We start from the raw sequence: 22,163 nt of genomic DNA, 5'->3' as shown, positions 1-22,163 counted from the left end.
TATTTTGCACAATAACAAAATTGTGATATATCACAATATATGTGATATATATCTAAATATAGAGATATATCAAATCATTATGTTGTAGATCTCAAACTTATACAATGCTATATGTCACTTATATCTCAAACCTAGAAAAAAAGAAACTTATAAGCTGCTTATGAAGAATGTATTAGACACTAAAATATACTTTCATGGAAAACATATCAATAAAATTGCAAATTCATTAAATGTCCAGTGGAGTACAATGAGTTGTGATCATGTATACATATCCTGTAGGTGGGCAATTTTGTGCTGGATTCTGAAGGAGGTCAAACATGTAAATTAGATGACAGAAATCCTGGGAAGATGAAGTAGCATGTGTTAAATCACAAAAGTCAAAACCAAGAAGTGCTGTAAAGAAGTCAATGAATTTAAGTTACCCAAAATGGAGGACACATCCAACAAGGCAGCTTTACGTGAGTCTGATGAATTTGAGGACTAATGGTGAGCCATGATGTGTGGGACATGGAATGCAAAAAGTTATCAAAGTGATTCTCTAGTGCAAATGGCAAGATTGGATACATGGATGATAAATAACCTATCTCAACAGTATCTACTGGTAATTAATGGGACCATCAGGATACAGGGTTATCAATGACAAAATCAAGACTCCTAAGCAGACCAAGATAGTTGGTAACCTTAGACTGAAGAAAAAAAAAAAAAGATATAGTAAAAGCACAGCTTCATGTATGCAGTCTAACACACATATTAGTGAAATTCTGGGAAGTGACAAGCATGGTCTTTGGTTCTGAGGTATGTTGGTCCCTTCAAACAAGATATAATCACCCCAATTCTCAGTTTCTACAGCTGGAAATAAAAAGGGAATAACAGATGATTAAAAAGATAATTTTCTGCTACCTAATTTATTGATTCTATTAGCTTTTTTTTTCCTGAAGTGAAAAAGCACATCACTTTAAAATGTTTAAATTTCTGTAAATGGTTGACATGCTAATGAAATGCTCACTATGAACACAATGTATCTTTTCCGCTGCATCTGAACAGAGGTAACAATCACTGTTTCAAACTGAAAGGGTAATTGTACATAGATGACTAGGCAATATGTTCACTGTATCTTTGAGAGTGTGAACTGACCAGGTGTATCATAGCAAAAAATCTGTCCTACACAAAGCAAGTATTCCTAGAATTCTTTTAAATTGTGAATGTACTTCCCAATTGTGTTATTCAATAATACATAATCAGTGAAGAAAACTGGGAAAATATAAAAGAGAAGAAAAAAACGTAAATGCTATACCCTAGTAATGACAAATAAGCAATATTAATATGCTTACAAATTTTACATATTATTTATTTTTATATAGTTATATATATATTTTATAATTATATATTATATATTTTTATATTATACATATTTTTATATATCAGTGAATTTTTCTGTTTTCACTTATAATTTATGGGAATTATTGATTTAATTAAACATTTTAAACTGATTTGATTAATTGATTTAATTAAAAAGCTTTTTTTAAATTTTTTTTTTTCAACGTTTATTTATTTTTGGGACAGAGAGAGACAGAGCATGAACGGGGGAGGGGCAGAGAAAGAGGGAGACACAGAATCAGAAACAGGCTCCAGGCTCTGAGCCATCAGCCCAGAGCCTGACGCGGGGCTCGAACTCACGGACCGCGAGATCGTGACCTGGCTGAAGTCGGACGCTTAACCGACTGCGCCACCCAGGCGCCCCTAAAAAGCTTTTTTTAAAATAGCTGTGCAATATTTCATCATAGGGCTGGATCACAACTGATGTAATATATTGCCTAGGTTGACTTTTTTTCATCATAAGTAACCCATGATGGTCATTCTTCTATCTAAAATTTGCATTCACATTCCTTTAAGAAGAATTAATGGATTTAAAGGCTATACAGTTAAAAAACAACACACACACACACATTTGTTAACATATGCTAAGTAAAGAATTATCAGTCTATAGGGACGATAGAGAGTACAAAAACAGTGGATCAATAGTTTATCTCATTCTGCCAGAATATAACTTTAAAAAAGAAAGTCAGTAACACACTTCATTATTTTCTCTTTTTTAACATTATAATTTTCCCCAACAATATAGTTTGTTGTGGCACTCCTAGGCTTAAAAATTACTTTTAATAAGAGTTAACTGATACACTGTAGTATAATATTTTTCTTTAAATAGCCCATTCTAGATTAACTTAATTTAATTAAAATTGCTAAATAATGTAATTAAATTGTGTTCAGGTAGTGGTTATTATGGAAAGCTACCAGCAGTAACATAACAGAAGCAGTAAGCATTTGAATATGAGATGATAATAAACTCTTGTAGCACTCCAGGATTCTGATTTCAAAGGCTTAACATTATCTTTCATCTGCACAAACATAAGTATTTCTATCAGTACAAGCCCATAAGTTGTATCCTACTGTGGTAAATATAAATGACACTTATAATCATGTTTAATCCACACTCATACTATAATTACCATGAAACACCACAAAATATTTTCAAGGGAGACAGAAAGAGCTTTATGTACGTAATCGAAAATGTTTGCCCTCTATAAGGGAGAGGGTTTAACAGCACAGTGGAGGGGTAAGCTTTATAACACAACACTAAATTTTATCTTCCACTAGCCAACATTTAATCAGATGTCGTATTCAGATTTATAAGCTAAAACTAAAGGCTTATCTTCCATAATCTAATATATTATACTACTGATTGAACTCTGAATAGATTTTGAAGCATTAAAGAACTAATTTCATAGAAAGCAAAACAGGGTAGCCCATATTAAATTACTTCAGAGTTCTTTGTTGTTTTGTTGTTGTTTTTATCATGTACTGGAAAACAATCCAGTCATTTGGTTACATATAGTTAAAAGATAGTTATCTGAGAATTAGCTTGTATTTGAAACTAATAAAACTGAGACATGTCAGTGAATAAGTATCTTTACTTGTTAATATACTGAAAAAAATTCACTAGCTACCTTGTTAAACCAATTTAAAAAATTATCAACACATTTTTCTCATTAGGATGCACTGGAAATAAAATGATCTAATTGTTTCTTAACTAGAACATGGGTTCTTAGCCTAGATTAAGAAGCATCATAATTTTTTAAGCATTATCAGGAACAAATCCTCAGTTTGTGAACAAATGTAGAATTCATTTGTTTATCTCTGAACTAATCTATCAAAATGTTCTATGAATAAATTATATATAACCAATTATATAATTTAGCATTTAAAAAGGCAAAATAGCTAAAAATGAAAGTATTTTTCTTTTCTTTCTTTCTCTCCCTTTCTTCCTTCCTTCCTTTCCTTTTCTCTTTCTTTTCTTTCTTTCTTTCTTTCTTTCTTTCTTTCTTTCTTTCTTTCTTTCTTTCTTTCTTTCTTTCTTTCTTGTCAAGTTAGATAACATACAGTGTAGTCTTGGCTTTAGGAATAGATTCTGATGATTCAGACAACACCTAGTGCTCTTCCCAACAAGTGATCAATGCCCATCACCCATTTTCACCACCCCCTAACCTCCCACCCCCATCAACCCTCAATTTGTTCTCTGTATATGAGAGTCTTTTATGGTTTGCCTCCCTCTCTGTTTGTATCTTATTTTTCCTTCCCTTCCCCTATGCTCTTCTGTTAAGTTTCTCAAACTCCACATATGAGTGAAATCATATGATTATGTGCATTTCTCTGCCTGACTTATTTCACTTAGCATAATACCCTCCAGTTCCATCCATGTTGTTGCAAATGGCAAGATTTCATTCTTTTTCGTTGCCAAGTAGTATTCCATTGCCTGTGTGTGTGTGTGTGTGTGTGTGTGTGTGTGTGTGTGTGTGTGTACCTTCTTTATCCGCTCATCGATTAATGGTCATTTGGGCTTCTTCCATAATTTGGCTCTTGTTGATAGCACTGCTATAAACATTGGGGGTACATGTGCCCCTACAAATCAGCACTCTTGTATCCTTTGAATAAATTCTTAATAGTGCTATTACTGGGCCGTAGAGTAATTCTAATTTTTCAAGGAACCTCTATACTGTTTTTCAGAGTGGCTGCACAAGTTTGCATTCCTATCAACAGTGCAAGAGGGTTCCCCTTTCTCTGCATCCTCCTCAACGTCTGTTGTTTTGTGAGTTGCTAATTTTAGCCAGTGTGAGGTGGTATCTCAATGAGGTGGTTTTCATTTGTATTTCCCTGATGATGAGCAATGTTGAGCATCTTTTCATGTGTCTGTTTGCCATCTGATGTCTCCTTTGGAAAAATGTCTATTCGTGTCTTCTGTCCATTTCTTCACTAGATTATTTTTTTCGGGTGTTAAATTTGGTAAGTTCTTTATAGATTTTTGATACTAGCCCTTTATCTGATATGTCATTTGCAAATATTTTTTTTTCTCATTCCGTCAGTTGCCTTTAGTTTTATTGATTGTTTCCTTTGCTGTGCAGAAACTTTTTATCTTGATGAGGTCCCAATAGTTCACTTTTGCTTTTATTTCCCTTGCCTCTGGAGACACAAGTTACAAGTTGCCACGGCCGAGGTCAAAGAGGTTGGTGCCCGTTTTATCCTGTAGGATTTTGCTGTTTTTCTGTCTCACATTTAGGTCTTTCACTCATTTTGAATTTATTTTTAAGTATAGTGTAAGAAAGTGGTCCAGGTTCATTTGTCTGCATGTCACTGTCCAGTTCTCCCAGACCCATTTGCTAAAGAGACAGTCTTTATTCCATTGTATACTCTTTGCTCTTTTGTCAAAGATTATTTGGCCATATATTTATGGGCCAATTTCTGGGTTCTCTATTCTGTTCCACTGGTCTATGTGCCTGTTTTTGTGGCAATACCATACTGTCTTGATGATCACAGCTTTGTAATACAGGCTAAAGTCCGGGATTGTGATGCCTCTGAATTTGATTTTCTTTTTCAACATTACTTTGGCTGTTCGGGGTCTTTTGTGGTTTCATACCAATTTGTAGGATTGTTTGTTCTAGCTTTGTGCAGAATGCTGCTGCTATTTTATTGGGATTGCACTGAATGTGTAGATTGCTTTGGGTGCTATAGACATTTTAACAATATCTGTTCTTCCAATCCATGAGCATGGAATGTTTTTCCATTTCTTTGTGTCTTCTTCAATTTCTTTCAAAAGCTTTCTATAGTTTTCAGCGTACAAAAATGTTACCTCTTTGATTAGGTTATTCCTAGGTATTTTATGCTTCCTGGTGCAATTGTAAATGGGACTTATTCCCTGATATCTCTTTCTGTTGCTGCATTATTGGTGTATAGAAATGCAACCGATTTCTGTACATTGATTTTATATCCTGTGACTTTGCTTAATTCATGGATCAGTTCTAGGAGTTTTTTGGTGGAGTCTTTTGGGTTTTCCATGTACAGTATCATCATCTGTGAAAAGTGAAAGTTTGACTTTTTCTTTGCCACCCTGGATGCCTTTTATTTCATTTTGTTGTCTTACTGCTGAGGAAGGACCTCCGACACTATGTTAAACAGCTGTGGTGAGAGTGGACATCCCTGTTGTGTTCCTGATCTCAGGGGAAAAGCTCTCAGTTTTTCCCCATTAAGGATATTAGCTGTAGGCCTTTCATATATGGCTTTTATGATGTTAAAGTATGTTCCTTCTATCCCAACTTTCTTGAGGGTTTTTATTAAGAAAGGATGCTGTATTTTGTCAAATGCTTTTTCTACATCTATTGACAGAATCATATGGTTCTTATTCTTCTATTAATGTGATGTATCACACTGGTTGATTTGTGAATTTTGAACCAGTCCCTGTAGCCCAGGAATGAATCCCACTTGATCATAGTGAATATTTTTTTTTAATATACCATTGAGAATTTTTGCATCCACGTCCATCAGGGATATTGGCCTGTAATTCTCCTTTTTAGTGGGGTCTTTGGCTTGGAAATCAAGATAATTCTGACTTCATAGAATGAGTCTGGAAGCTTTCCTTCCACTTTTATTTTCTGGAACAGCTTGAGAAGAACAGATATTAACTCTTCTTTAAATGTTTGGTAGAATTCCCCTGAGAAGCCATCTGGCCCAGGACTCTTACTTGTTGGGAGATTTTTGATAACTGATTCAACTTATTTGCTGGTTATAGGTCTGTACAAATTTTCTATTTCTTCCCTTTTGAGTTTTGGTAGTGTGTGGGTGTCTAGGAATTTATCCATTTCTTCCAGATTGTCATGTTTGTTGGCATATAATTTTTCATGGTATTCTCTAATAACTGTTTGTATTTCTTTGGTTTCGGTTGTGATCTCTCCTCTTTTATTCGTGATTTTATATATTTGGGCCCCTCTCTTTTCTTTTTGAGAAGTCTGGTTAGGAGTTTATCAATTTTGTTTACTCTTTCAAAAAAACCAGCTCTTAGATTCACTGATCTGCTCCACTGTTGTTGTGTTTTTTTTTTATTCTATACTGTTTATTTCTGCTCTAATCTTTATTATTTATCTTCTTCTGCTGGATTTGAGCTTTCTTTTCTGCTGCCTCCCTAGTTCCTTTAGTTGTAAAGTTACGTTATGTAAAAATAAGAGTATTTCAGATGACTCTCTTCTAGGCCCAGGTGAGCAAATATTTTCAGGAAGGGCTATGTAGTAAATATTATAGGCTTTGTGGGCAACACAATCTCTTTTACAATAAATCAACTTTGTTGTTTTAGCAGAAAGCAGCCATAAATGTTATACAAACAATGTATTCCAATAAAACTATTCGCAAAATTAGACACAGGGCAGGATCTGGCACATAGGCCATCATTTGCCAAACTCAGATCCATGCCAGCAAATGAACTAAATCCAGACAGTACACAATTTCCAATGGCCTTGACATTTTCTCAATGGTATGTTCTTTTCCATGTGTATTACATTTTATTCTTATGATATAACATCTCAGATATTATAAATTTTACAAAATTTCCCAAATAGTAATCTTTAAAAGTGCCTGCTGAAAAGTCTCACCTACAAGACCAAGTTTGAGTAAATAATAATAAATATAAGTTTTTTGGTCATATGCTCAAGACTTCTGGTTTGCAATAAGGTATCAGTCTTTAACAGAAAATTAAATACAAAATAACATGAAAAAATATTAGTAATGGCAGACATATGCAAGGTATTTATTCTGCATTATTACTGAGAGAAATGTCTTTTCGCCTTGTTTCCTGTTTCCATGCAGAGAATGCTTTTTTTTTTAAATTTTTTTTTCAACGTTTATTTATTTTTGGGACAGAGAGAGACAGAGCATGAACGGGGGAGGGGCAGAGAGAGAGGGAGACACAGAATTGGAAACAGGCTCCAGGCTCTGAGCCATCGCCCAGAGCCCAACGCGGGGCTCGAACTCACGGACCGCGAGATCGTGACCTGGCTGAAGTCGGACGCTTAACCGACTGCGCCACCCAGGCGCCCCCAGAGAATGCTTTTAAAGTAATCTCTACTCCCAATGTGGGGCTTGAACTCACAACCCCAAGATCAAGAGTCATCCATTTAAAGAATTTTTAATTAGAGACTTGAGGTTTGTCCCTCTCTTTTCATCACTTCTCTTCAGAAGATGGGAGTAAATGAATAATCTGTTTGGTGGCTTTGGGAGAAATTGCACACATACAGTTTAGCACCTTCTGGATCTGATTTCTTTCCCAGAACACAGAAGCACATTTTCTGTTTGTTCTCTGCTCTGCAATAAGCTTTCTTTTTGAGAAGTCTGGCTAGGATTTTATCAATTTTGTTTACTCTTTTAGGTTTTGGTACTCTTTCAGGCTTTCCCTGTCATGGGGAGGCATGTGACTGAGACAGGTGGGAAGTCAGTGCTACTGAGCATAAAGGTCTAGGAAGCCTACCATGTCCATACATCTGAGCCAGGTCATCTAATGATCCATCTCTGATCAGTGATTACAGAACTTGGATATCCCCTGTATTGTATCAGTCAGGAATACCTTTGGCTACAAGTGAAAAAAAGAAAGAAGAGAATGTGTTAGGACTATATTATGTTCTGCCAAAATTCATATGCTGAAGTCCTAACATCTAGTCCTTCAGAATGTGACTGTCTTAGGAGATAGGGCTTTAAAAAAGGTCATTAGGTAAAGTGAGATCATGTAGGTGGACCCTAATCCAATATGATTGACTTCCATGTAAGAAGAGGAAATTTGGACACACACAAACACAGTGTGGAAAACCAGTGTGAAGACATAGTGAAGATGGCCATCATAAGCCAAGGAGAGAGGCCTCAGAAGAAACCATCCTGTTAACACCTCACCATCAGAATTCTAGCCTCCAGAGTTGTGAGAAAGTATGTTGTTTAAACCGCCCAAAGTATGTGGTACTTTGTTATGGCAGCCCTAGAAAACTAATAGGGTGGTCCAAGTAAGACAGATATTTCTTCTCTTAGGAAAAAAATCCTTAGCCTAGAGCTGATAGACTAGCATCATGAAGTCTTCAGGAATGCAGATTCTTTCCATGTTTCAAACCCAGCCATGGCATCTGCATTCCAGCCAAGAGAAAGAAAAAGAAATGGGAGAGGAACCTGGGCTTCCTTCTCATGAGGACGTTTCTGCTTACAAACCGTAGGCAGAACTTAGACACACTGTCACTCCTAGTTGTTGAGAGGGACAATGTGGTCAATATTTAGGAAATCATGTGCCCAGCTAAAAACTCAAGGTTCTCTTATTTAAGGAGAAGAGAATAGATACTGACACACAAGAAATTATCTCTCATCTGAGTCTGAACCAAGGAAAAGACGAACAAAGTGTTATATAATTACATCCTAACTAGCGAGCAACTTTTAAATGTAGGTTTATTCAGAGTAATGTATGGAATGGGGAAAGAAGAGGCATTTGGGATTGCTTTCAAAGACAGACAGGAGTGGAAAAAAGACATCTGCATATAAGAATCCTTAAAACCCACAAGAGCTAGCTTCTGAAGTGGTTTTAAGCATGGCTAATTTGATTGTTTTGATCATTTTTCTGGTTATTACCATTCTTTAGCTTCGACTCAATTATGTAGTTATCCACATTGATCATTAAGACAGCTAACATTTATTGTTCTTGTCTGCTATAGTGGAATAAGCAAAACAGAACAAAATATTCACATGGCCTGTCAATATAACAATAGCATTTTCAAAATTGGCTAGTGGCCCTAACCCTAGTCTAAATCCATGGAAACCAAAATGTAATGCTGCAGGAATAAGAAAAAATTATTTAGGAAGTCACTATAGGTAATGCCATATGAAATAAAGCATGTAGTACTTTGACAAATATTTTGACAGTTATAAAGAACTATGTAAATTAAAAGATACATTATTATAAAGCAAGTAACTCATATTTATTTTTTTAACGTTTATTTTTGAGAGACAGAGTGAGAGCAAGAGCAGGGGAGGGGCAGAGAGAGAGGGAGACAGAGGATCCAAAGGGGGCTCTGTGCTGACAGCAGACAGCCCCATGTGGGGCTCGAACTCACAAACTGCGACATCATGACCTGAGCCAGTTGGAGCTTAACTGACTGAGCCACCCAGGTGTCCCCACTCCTAATTTAAAACAAGTCACATACAGGCTTTCCTAGATAAATGATGCATCATGAATGTTAAAATGCTCTAGTATAATTTGCAATCAAATGTAAGATTTCTTTGTGGAACACGGTCTGTTGATAATAGTATACAGATTTTTCAGACATTTAAAGATTAAAGCCTTATTTTTTTTTGTTTTAATTACAAAGTTAAAATAAAAGATGGAAGTAGAGAACTTGATGTTAGCTTCTCTCTCTTTGATAACTATAGGGTTCTTCATTAATTTTTTTGTGTCCCCAAAGAGAGATGTGTCGCTACTTTAATTTGTGATAAAAATAAACTACACTAGCCTTTACTCAGAGTATACCCTTATTTAGGACCCTATCATATAAATATTAAGCATTTTCAATGCTATATTCTAATGTCTAGAACCTTCTTTCTTTATGAAGGACATTGCCTATTTTCCCTACAAATGAGTCTTGCAATCTCACCCTCTCGGTGGAATCTTAAATTTCTCATGGGCAGGGGCCAGGGAATTCCCCTTACCCCAGTCTACAATTTGCACTATAAACTAGGGTATTTGACCTGTGCAACTTGCTAATCAATGTCTAGCATGCTTTTGATAAAGATGAAGATAATCAAGGAGAAACTAAGCTCTACCTTGTAATGGCCACACTTGCATTAGACAAGTGAAACTGTCATAACACCAATTCTGCTTCCTGGACACTGGTGCTCCTGTGCCCTTCCCTCTGACATCACTTACTGCCACTTAATTGCTTTTTTAATTGTTTTTTTTTTTTATTTTATAATTTAGCTTTCTAAATATTTTTAATTTTTTTAACATTTATTTTTTTTTTAATTTTTTTTTTTCAACGTTTATTTATTTTTGGGACAGAGAGAGACAGAGCATGAACGGGGGAGGGGCAGAGAGAGAGGGAGACACAGAATCAGAAACAGGCTCCAGGCTCTGAGCCATCAGCCCAGAGCCTGACGCGGGGCTCGAACTCACGGACCGCGAGATCGTGACCTGGCTGAAGTCGGACGCTTAACCGACTGCGCCACCCAGGCGCCCCTTTAACATTTATTTTTGAGAGACAGAGGGAGCGAGCGAGCGAGAGAGCGAGCACATGCGTGAGCAGGAGAAGGAGAGGGAAAGACCCAGAAAGAGGGAGACAGAAGATCCAAGGCAGGATCTGCACATTGAGCATAGAGCAGATGCACAGGAACCATGAGATCATGACCTGAGCTGAAATCAAGAGTCTGATGCTTAACCAACTGAGCCACCCAGATGCCTTTTACTATCACTTATTTTAATAGTCACCACAGAAACCCATGGGGGAGGGGAAGGAAAAAAAAAAAAAAAAAGAGGTTAGAGTGGGAGAGAGCCAAAGCATAAGAGACTCTTAAAAACTGAGAATTGGGGCGCCTGGGTGGCGCAGTCAGTTAAGCGTCCGACTTCAGCCAGGTCACGATCTCGCGGTCCGTGAGTTCGAGCCCTGCGTCGGGCTCTGGGCTGATGGCTGGGAGCCTGGAGCCTGTTTCCGATTCTTTGTTTCCCTCTCTCTCTGCCCCTCCCCCGTTCATGCTCTGTCTCTCTCTGTCCCAAAAATAAATAAACGTTGAAAAAAAAAAATATTTAAAAACTGAGAACAAACTGAGGGTTGATGGGGGGGTGGGAGGGAGGGGAGGGTGGGTGATGGGTATTGAGGAGGGCACCTTTTGGGATGAGCACTGGGTGTTGTGTGGAAACCAATTTGACAATAAATTTCATATATTAAAAAAATAATAAAATAAAAAAAAAGTCACCACAGTCTAAGCGCATGAACTCAGCATATCCTGAGCACCAGTAAGTGTTAATTGATTAGAATTTTGCCTTTCAGTCTCCCTGATTATATGTTTTTTTAACATTTGCACAGCAGGTGATGGCAGGCTATTAAAGCAGACAAGAGTAACATGAGGGACTGGCTGCACAGTGATCTCCATTCTTCAATTTGTTGTGTATTCATAGAAATAAATAATATTTGTATGGTTATTATTCAAGTTTTACATAATTTACATAGTGTGTAGAACAATTTTCATTCTCTTTCCACTTAGGAGAGAAAAGACAGGAAAACTTATGAAAAGGTCAATTTAAAAGTAACTTTTTACAGGTTCCTCTCAAATGTTAACTATCTAATTCTTTGTTTTATAGACATTCTAATCAAATCCTAAGTAAAATATCATTTCATGAAAGTAATGATAATTTTTTCACAATAAATATAATTATGAAAATCTTTTGAAAAAAAAAAGACTTTTCCCAAGTAATTTTTCCCTGCTCTAAGCTAAGGGTTTATAAGCAGAAAGAAACTGCTTGACTTTTACAAGTGTTTTCAGAAAGCAATGCATATGAGAGCACTGGGTGTTGTATGGAAACCAATTTGACAATAAATTTCATATATTAAAAAAAAAAGAAAGCAATGCATATGAGAGAAGATGAATACCTATAAGTAGTCATAAAACTTTAATTCTCTTCATACATACTATTAAATGCATACATACAATAAAACTGCCAGTTATAAGAAGAAATATTTACAAAAATACACACTTGTTACAGTATGGAATTTAAAACATGTCTACTTTCCCAAAATCAGACAAAAAAAAAGTGAAAAGAACAAGAGTATATGGTTTTACGGTGGTTAAAATTAAATTCAGGGGAAAATATGAGCTTTGTATCTTATTAGGAGTACATTTCAAGCAGATGATAAATATTTATATAAAAATCACTCATATTAAGTCACCAAGAATACCTAAAAATACTCTCCAAATCATAAATTTTAGAGATACAATATTTTTAGTAATATAATAAAAATAGAAACTTATAATGCATTTAAAAGACTTTTTCTTAAAGACATTTTTGGTTGAAAAGAAAGCAAAGCTTAAAAATACAATTTTTTTAAAATAAAATTATGATATTCAAACAAATAAAAGGAATATAAGGAAAGTAATCAGACTATATTTACAGGCAAATTTATTTTTTTAAGTTTTTGTTTTAAACATAAAAGAATGAATATAGTTTTAAAGCTAGCAACAAATCTTAAAAAATAAAAAAATTAAAGATTGAAAGCAAAATAAATGAGCTTTAAAAAGAGATACTTTATTTTTATTTATTTTTTTAGTGTTTATTTATTTTTGAGAGAGAGACACAGCATGAGTGGGGGAGAGTTAAGAGAGAGAGAGAGACACAGAATCTGAAGCAAGCTCCAGGCTAAGAGCTGTCAGAACAAAGCCCAACGTGGGGCTTGAACCCATGAACCATGAGATCATGAGCTGAGCCAAAGTCAGACGCTTAACCAACTGAGCCACCCAGGTGCCCCAATACTTTATTATTTTTAGAAGAAAAACAACACAAGTAAAATTGATAAATCAGAAAGTTTTTTTTTAATATCAGAATTAAATATGCACCATTTGGAAAATACAATAAAAATATCAAATACTTCCAATTACTTTATAAATATAAGCAATAAAAATACCAGTGCTGTTTATTTCGTTGAGAGACTGGTAAGTTTCTAAAGTTTATTTGGAAAACTAGTAAGAATATCTAAAATCCTTGGGGAGAATAAAAGAATAATGAGTGAAGCTCCTATAGAATACCAGTTCTCCTTCACTGCTTCTGGCATTTTTGTCTCCTGTGTAAGTGTCCACCATTAACTAGGGACTGACTATATACTAGGTATTATAGTGAGTCTTTCAGGTACTATTGCATAATGTGTGTGTTGAGTACTTGGAGGAGTGTGTTTTAGGAAGAGCATGTCTGGGACAAAGTGAGGCAGGGAGATTAGTCAAAATAGGGATAGAGAGAGAGGCAGGGGCATTACAAAACAAAGGGAGGTTTTGGTATATTTTATTATCATAGTAAAGGAATGCCTTAGGGGGAGGAGGGTATTTAAACAGGTACTTGCTTTGTTTTATTTAAAGAACAGAAAGTATCTTTTGCTCTAATGTTTAGATTATGAGAGGGCAAGATTGGAAGAGTGTATAGAGAAAAGAAAAAATAAATTAAGAAAATTCATATGTAGTTTTGACCAAAAAAAAAAAAAAAAAAAAAAAGGAAACAGATGCTTCCTTGATATGATGTGATGAAAATGGAGCCTTATCGCTGTGCTCTTCCTCCTTAAACCCATAACTTCAGTTTAACTATGAAAAAATGTCAGGAAAAATTATAGTAGAGGAGCATCCTACCTCAAAATTGTCAAGGTCATCTAAAAGGAAAGCTTGAAAAACTGTAACTACCAAGAGAATCCTAAGGAGACATGACAACTGAATGTAATGTGGTATCCTGAATGAGATCCTGGAACAGAAAAAGGTCATCAGATAAAAAAAAAAAGAAATCTGAATAAACTATGGACTTCAGTTAATAATAATGTATCAATAAAGGTTCATTAATTACCATAAGTTTCCCATATTAATATAATATGATTTTATAATTTTATCTTAGAGCATGGGGGGAGGGGAGGGGAGGGGGGAGAGAGAGAGAGAGAGAGAGAGAGAGAGAGAGAGAGAGAGAGAGAGAAAATCCCAAGCAGGCTCCATGCTCAGTGAAGAGTCTGACATGGGACTTGATCCCACGACCCTGGGATCAGGGCCCAAGCTGAAATCAAGAGGAGGACACTTAACTGACTGAGCCACCATATAATAAGATTGCATACCCCATGTAATAAAATTTTAATAACAAGGGAAACTACCTGTACTATCTGCTCAGTTTTTCTATAAATCTATAATTGTTCTAAAAATAAAGTCTATTAATAAAAAAATGCATAGTTTATTGAACCATATTTATTAAAATTAGGGATTGCTTTTAAAACAATCTAACATATGAGACCCCTAAATAGTCAGTTGGTAGAATTAGTTAGTGATGGCCTAGGTCGGAGAGACCTTTACTTAATTTCCTAATTGGCCAGTAGTTTGATCCAAAAACCTTCTGCTTTAAATTCTAGTACCCCACTAGGTGGTTTATGAAGTATGTTAATTAATTGTTTTACCACTAAACTCTGTAAGAAGCTGAGTTGAATCTGTTGCAAACTGCCTCAGAAAGGCCATGGAGCTCAGAACTCAGAGCATGACTAAACGCCAGGATCAGGCAAAATTATACACATCTCTGGAAAATATATGTACACGTTCATGTAATTATGATCTAAACCAGGGAGGGAAGAAAGCAGAATTCACTTTTTTAAATTTAGTGTGGGTTTCCCACAGCCTTTCAAAAATGAGCCCCCATAAAGTGTTCCAGGCCCTAGTGCATTTGTTTCAGACCCAGTGACCTTCTCTAACATACCCCTAGACACCAAGGTAAGGAAAACTGGCACCAAAGTTGGGAGTTATCCCACTCTAGCACAATAGAGGTCATTTAAGAATCATGACAGGCCAGAATCTGAGATAAGACTGGCAGCAGGTGCACAGGTTGTGAGGCCATGAGAGCAGAGAACAAGTAAAAGAAAGTAAGAGAAAAGGAAGTTCTGAAGATATGGTCCAAATGGCCAGAAATATGCTCACTTTTTTCATGATGGTCCCACGAGTCACAGAAATTATCTTACTAGGCTCAGATACTAAGTGGGTTAAATTCTCTATGGCACTATCAGACAAGTCATGCTATAGCATTATTTCTTTTTATAGGCTGTATTTTACAAAGAAATTTTTGGTTCACAGCAAAATTGACCAGAAAGTACAGGTTCCCTGTACTCCCTGCCCCCTGCCCCATGCACACACTCCCTCCTCTACTATCAGACCCCCACCAGAGGGGTACCTTCCTTACAACTGATGAACCTACACTGACTCATGCTGTGTGTCACTCTTGTGACTCTCGTCAAGAGTTCATTCTCGGTGTTGTACATTCTGAATTTTGACAAACGTATGATGTCATGTACTCACCACTACACCATCATATAAAATAGTTTCACTGCCTGAAAAATCCTCTGTGCTTCACTAATTCCTCCATTCCATCCTTCCCTGATAACCCCTGCAACCAGTGATCCTTTCATAGGTCTCTACAGTTTTGCCTATACCAGATATCCTTTTGTTGGAATCATACATGTAGACTTCTCAGATTGGCCTCTTTCACTTAGTAATATGCATTTGAATTTCTTCCATGTCTTTTCATGGTTTGGATGTATCACAGTTTACCCGTGAAGGGCATCCTGGTTGCTTCCAAGCTTTGGCAATTCTGAAAAAAGTTGCTATAAATATACGTGTGCAGCTTTTTGTGCGGACAATGTTTTCACGTTCCTTGGGTAAATACCAAGGCACACATTCCTGGGTCATATGCTAAGAGTATGTTTAGTTTTATAAGAAACTGCCAGACTGTTTTCCAAAATGGCTGTACCATCTTGCATCCCCACAGTCATGAATGAGAGTTTTACATCCTCCACAGTATTTGATATTGTCAGTGTTGGTACTGTCAGGATTTTGGCCATTTTGATAGATGCATAGTGGTATTTTGTTGTTTTAATCCGCAACTTATGATGTTGAAAATCTTTTCATATAATTATTTGCCATCTTTATATCTTTTTTGGTGGGATATCTTTGGCTCATTTTTAAACCAGGTCATTTATTTTCTTATTGTAGAGTTTCAAGAGTTCTTTGTATATTTTATATATAAGAGTTTTGTTAGGTATGTCATTTGCAAATACTTTATCCCCATCTGTGGATTCTCTTACCATTCTCTTGACTGTGTTATATTTTTTATGGCATGTATTCTACAAGAACACAAGGTTAGGTGAAGAAATATATGAAGACACCTGCAATTAACTTGAAGAGTGTTAGGAAATGGGGGGCCAAAGGTGAGATGGTTGTGGAAATTAGGCATGTTTGATTTGGGGGAGGTGATATGCAAATAAAAATTAAGTGATGGGAAAAAATTATATCTTCAGAATTGGACTTTACTTCATAATTATGGATGATTTTGTCCATTAAAATGCTTGTAACATTTTCCTCTGTCTGGCAATAAAAAGCTTATATCTAAAAGTCAATTTACTATTTATTTATTTATTTAGTGTTTATTTTTGCTAGTCTGTGGACTGACTGAGAATTAATTGATTATAAATTAGCAGTGATGAACAAAAGGCACATGCATTATCCATTCAAGATAAGCTCTGTGAGAAAAATAAAATACTTTCTGCAGCAATTTATATTTTTCCCATCAGTGTGGAATTTACGTATGGATGTCTGTTAACAATTTGGTCGGAATAAATACTCTTCTCCTGTAGTATGGATCTGTGAGAAATTCATTTCTTTCTGAATTGAGTTTGTTTTTTTAATTTTTTTTTTCCTATAGGAAGATATGCTGTTGCAAGGTCATAAACATTTCTAAAGCAAAAGGCTGTAGGGAGCCAAACCATAAAAGACTCTTAAAAAACTGAGAACAATCTGAGAGTTGATGGGTGGTGGGAGGGAGGAGAGGGTGGGTAATGGGAATTGAGGAGGGTATTTGTTGGAATGAGCACTGGGTGCTGTATGGAAACCAATTTGATAATAAATTTCATATTTAACAAAAAGAAATTATATTGACACATGATCTATGAGATGATATTAATTTCTTCTTAAAATCATGAGCAGAAATCCAGGGTATTATCAATGACTTACAAATGCTATCATGAATTTGTTTTCATTTGAAAAGCAAATGTCAAAACATTTTTCATTTGCTTGAAATCTGTTGTGAAAATACTGAAGAAAGAGGTTAGCATTGGCCAGAGTTGGTGAGACAGGAGAAAAAGTCCTTCAAGAAAGGTAAGGGTAACAACAAAATATGAAAGTGATACAAATAAATAATTCACACAGAGGAAGTAAAATATGAAATATCTAAAATATTTTACCAAAGAATAGAAGTTAACCAAAAGATCAATATTCTATCTATACAACTGGGAAGGATATAAAAATGGCAACATCTTGAATTAGAAAGTTTATGTGTATGTATCTTTCTCTGTATTTTACTTTATTTTACCTACTTTTGTATCATGAATGGAAATTACTTATAATTAGAAATAAACAGGTTGATTTTTTTCAATTTTAAAGATACATTTTAAATGACTTCCATGTTTCCTATTAGTACACCCAATTATGTAGCTCAGTCTAATGAACTGTAAATAAAAGGAACATAAATTCTATTATAGCAATACATGTATTTTCAAAAGGGCTTACTAAATTGTTTTAAAAACTGAAAAGATACAAAGATATTTAACAAGTCCCTGCAGCTAGAAAACCGATTTTAGCACTGTGTCGTAAGTACTCCTCCATTTTAATGGCATTTAATAGGAAGCGTATGACATTATATCTAGCAATATGCAGAAAACCATATGTGTCACTAAGAAAAAGAGCACACGCCTGATTTGAATCCAGCTTCTGCTCTTCACTGAGTGTGATCTTGGTAAGTGAGTCTTCGTAAGGGTGTATCTTTGCCTTCAAAACGAGCACAATGACTAATAATTCAGAGGCTTCTTTAAAAAGTTTATTAGGGGGCGCCTGGGTGGCGCAGTCGGTTAAGCGTCCGACTTCAGCCAGGTCACGATCTCGCGGTCCGTGAGTTCGAGCCCCGCGTCGGGCTCTGGGCTGATGGCTCAGAGCCTGGAGCCTGTTTCTGATTCTGTGTCTCCCTCTCTCTCTGCCCCTCCCCCGTTCATGCTCTGTCTCTCTCTGTCCCAAAAATAAATAAACGTTGAAAAAAAAAATAAAAAAATAAAAAAATAAAAAGTTTATTAGGAGGATTAAGTTAAAATGAGATGATCACATGTGTCATATCTGGCAAAGAGATGGTGTTCAAAAGGCAGAACCACTTTGTGGCTCCCAGACCAGTTAGGAAATGGTAAATGGTATAGTTAGAAATGGTGTCAGGTCTCTTTCATGAGTTCAAGTCCCACATCGGGCTCTGTGCAGACAGCTCAGAGCCTGGAGCCTGTTTTGGATTCTGTGTCTCCCTCTCTCTCTCTCTCTCTCTGCCCCTCCCCTGCTCACACTCTTTCTGTCTCTCAAAAATATTTTAAAAATATAGAAAGAAAAAAAAGAAATGGTGTGAAGTCAAGATCTGATTTCTTTCACCACCATAAACACTCTGGTCCAGCTAGAAACATGGACTTAAGGCTGTTCATGGTTAAGTACCAAGACATTCATTTGTTCACTCTCTTGCAAGAATTGGTTGCATTAAAAACTCTGAGGATTGATCAGGGATGAACTCTCCTGGTTGGCCAAAGATGTGCTAGGCTTGGTATTGTTGAACCTTGATGCTGCTTCCTTGGCCCTTTTTCCTGTTGGTTTTACACTTTGCTTTCACCTCCAATAACTCTTATGTCATTGGCCTTTTATAACTCTGCTTTCCTTTCCATTACTTTATGCTTTACAGATTCTTGAAGAATGGTGGTGTTGTGCTACAGTTTTCTGAAGGTAGACTGCCAGTCCTGTGTTATGTGACTCCTGTGTGCTTCCCTCAGTGTGTTCCCAGGAATGATCTCCCACCTTATGTTCTGAGTATGATCCATGATCTCAACTTCTGAGCTCACCTGCACTACCTGTGGTCCTACTGACAAAAGATGAGCTGAAAGAGACAGAAGGGTCAGGAGTTTGGAAGCATTTTTGCCATAGCTTCAAATTTTAATTGAACTTTTGGAATATGTTGAGTGAAATGAGTTACTGAATCTTCTTGCAAGAAATAAACATTAAGGATAACTATGCCTCTGTATTTTAGGGTAAATTTCCAGGACTACACAGATTCTTAAGGAGTCTCAACTGAACAATGTAAGAACATCTTATAAACACAAGTTCATAAAAATTAAAAAGGATTCAACCAAAAGATACCAAATTGGCTAAAATTTAGAAAATAAAACCTGTAAAGTTTGAATAATGTCGAATTTTAAAAGACAAATAATTTGAAAAGGCTTATCATGTTTAAGTCTTGAACTATATCAAAGCACTTTTTTCCAACAGAAGTGATAGCAAAGGTCTTTGTTTCCAAGGAGAGCAAACTCAGATTAAATCAGTTAAATCAGTTTAAAATACCAAGTAAGAAATACAAGTAAGAAGAAAAAAACACAGCCTGATGGAAATGTTCTTAAACAGTATATGATACTATGCATTGTCACAGGTTCTAATTCTCCCGCAGATGTTTGGAAATGAAGACCCTCATTCATTTGGAGAGCTTAAGTATAATCTTCCCTAAGGATGAAACTAAAAATCTTCTCAATGAGTCAGACTTTAGATGTTTATGAGCTTATGTTAGGTTGATTTAAGTCATCAGCTCAAAAGAAAGTTTGTAGATCTGGAAATTTATATTCATTTTATATTTTTTGTGTTCAATCCGAGGGCAATATGTAGTAGCTTCCAAGAAAAAGAACCATCATAGATGGTGGTGTTTTATTTATTTATTTTTAATTGTTTTAATGTTTTTATTTATTTTTGAGACAGAGAGATACAGAGTATGAGCAGGGGAGGGGCAGAGAGAGAGGGAGACACAGAATCTGAAGTAGGCTCCAGGCTCTGAGCTGTCAGCACAGAGCCCGATGCGGGGCTTGGACTCACGGACTGTGACATCATGACCTGAGGTCAAGTCGACACTTAACCGACTGAGCCACCCAGGCGCCCCGATGGTGGTGTTTTATAAACAATTAACAATGTGACCATGACTAGAACTGTCTCATAATGACTTAGAATTGTAAGAGAGCAAAGTAAGATAATGTAATTATTTACAATTAGATAAGAAATAGAAAAAACATACTTCAGGGATTTTTGTCAATGGTTCTTTTTTTTTCCAGAATATTACAGCTGTATTGAGTGAAAAAAGATGTAAAGGTGATACCATGATAAATGAAAAAATAATAATTTATGATTTATCAGAACTATTTAATTCTCAGAAAAGCCAGAATTGATTTTTGGAGGAAAAAGTGATTGTTGTTTTCTTTTATTCTTCTAAATTATTTAATATACTTCTAAGTTGGGAAGAAATTCTCAGTAATCTTGAACACTTGAAAAGGTACTTTAATATTTCCTATATCATAAAAAAAGAGGGGTTCCTGGGTGGTTCAGTCTGTTAAGTGTCCGACTTTATCTCAGGTCACGGTATTGCGGTTGTGAGTTCAAGCTCCGCATCAGGTTCTGTGCTGACAGCTCAGAGCCTGGAGCCTGCTTCGGATTCTGTGTCTCCCACTCTCTCTGCCCCTCCCCTGCTTGTGCTTTCTATCTCGCAAAAAATGAATACACATTAAAAATTTTTTAAAAAGAACAAAACAACAAGAACACAAGGTTGTTGTTTTATGCTTTTTTTTTTTTTTCATTCTAGACCAATTTTCTGTATGTGACAAAAAGTTTTCCTTTGGCTATTGTATATTGAATCACGCTGACCTGCTGTATTTTACCAAAACATCTCTGGCAGTCAGGCTTCCCATAACATACAGAAAGATTGTTGAACAAATTCAATTCATCCATCTGTTACTCACACACAACTATTGTTAATTTGAAATTCTATGAACAATTCATGACTTGGGTGTTGAATTAGTGGTGTTTGATTTTATATCATTAGAATTTCAAATGTGACTCTCTAATGTATTTGCATAACTACATTTGATAGATATTTCGGCTGAATAAAGCAAGGTCGCAGAGAGTAATTAACTCTCCCTTTTAATGCCACATGTCAATGACACGTCAATAGATATTCTTTATTGAGCAAACTCCTCTGTTTCCTTTTTCTTCCTGTGGAGTTTTTTCTTTCACTAGATACATAACAAATGCATTTTCTTTCAGGGCATTTATTGAGAAAAATCACTCACCAATAAAGTTAAATTCAGCTTGGTCAAATAAATCATAAAAAAATTTTATTCTAAGAAGAGCTACAGAAATAAAAGAAACCTTGTCAAAGATCAAAGAATTATTGAAGTAAATAAATGTCAAGTATGTGTACCTCTTAGAGGGCTTAAAGAAAGACCTACTGAGCAAAGGTGTAACATATGCATTTGAAGAGCACACTAATTGTGACCCAGGGTTGCTTAACTGCACAAGATGATCATACTTAATATAATAACCTCTGGAAAATAAATTTTGGAAGATCAGTTAAACTGCTAATTATTTTCATGAACTGACAAATATTTTTTCCTCAAATCAACAAAATATGTGTTCGCTGTTCCTTTGTAAGTATGCTAGTATGAAAACCATTTTAAAAATGAATCATTTAAAAAACATTCTACAGATATATATCACCAACTTCCTTTCCTTAAGTTCCCTCTCCATGCTTTTTTTGCTTTCTCATGTTTAGAGCAAGTTAAAACTACATTTTGCTTTCAAAATTAAAAGTTCTATATGGAAAATATTTAGTAATTCTTTTAAGATTTCTAATTGAAATTATTTTTTATCTGTTCAAGCTGACCATTCAGTTTTTATTACAAACTAGTTATGTACTTAGAATAAGAGAGAAGAACCCCATCTTTAGGCTGTCTCACCTCAGCAAATCCAATTAGATCAATGTGCTAAAAGCCAGAAGATGAATTTATTTTTTCTATTTAATCTATTTAACCTAGTGTTAAACTACTCAAAGATGATGGTGCATTTCTCATTTTTCTAGGCTAACATAACCTTATTTTTATATAGGCATTTATGTTGCAATATTAAGTTTTTACAATTATAAAGGTGATATGTTGAAATTCTACACACTT

General features: G+C 35.5%; 1 protein-coding gene across 7 annotated transcripts in view; it reads right to left on the bottom strand.

Moving 5' to 3' along the window:
- Nucleotides 1-22,163, bottom strand: part of MARCHF1 (membrane associated ring-CH-type finger 1) — an 874,367-nt gene that overhangs the window by 379,776 nt on the left and 472,428 nt on the right. Inside the window, exon 1 of one of the 7 annotated variants that reach the window (XM_045463900.1) lies at nt 7,844-8,252. The exons of 5 other annotated variants lie outside the window; for them this stretch is intronic. In XM_045463900.1, coding sequence (XP_045319856.1) covers nt 7,844-7,856 — 13 coding nt within the window. In that variant the 5' untranslated portion in view covers nt 7,857-8,252. Of the gene's footprint in view, nt 1-7,843; nt 8,253-22,163 lie in introns of those variants that run through there. One more of the 7 variants, XM_045463981.1, reaches the window with a different exon arrangement.

Source organism: Leopardus geoffroyi, chromosome B1, assembly GCF_018350155.1.
Source record: "Leopardus geoffroyi isolate Oge1 chromosome B1, O.geoffroyi_Oge1_pat1.0, whole genome shotgun sequence".
Taxonomy (NCBI): Eukaryota; Metazoa; Chordata; class Mammalia; order Carnivora; family Felidae; genus Leopardus; species Leopardus geoffroyi.
The sequence above is the reverse complement of the archived record's forward strand: the minus strand, read 5'-3'. Positions and strand labels throughout refer to the sequence as shown.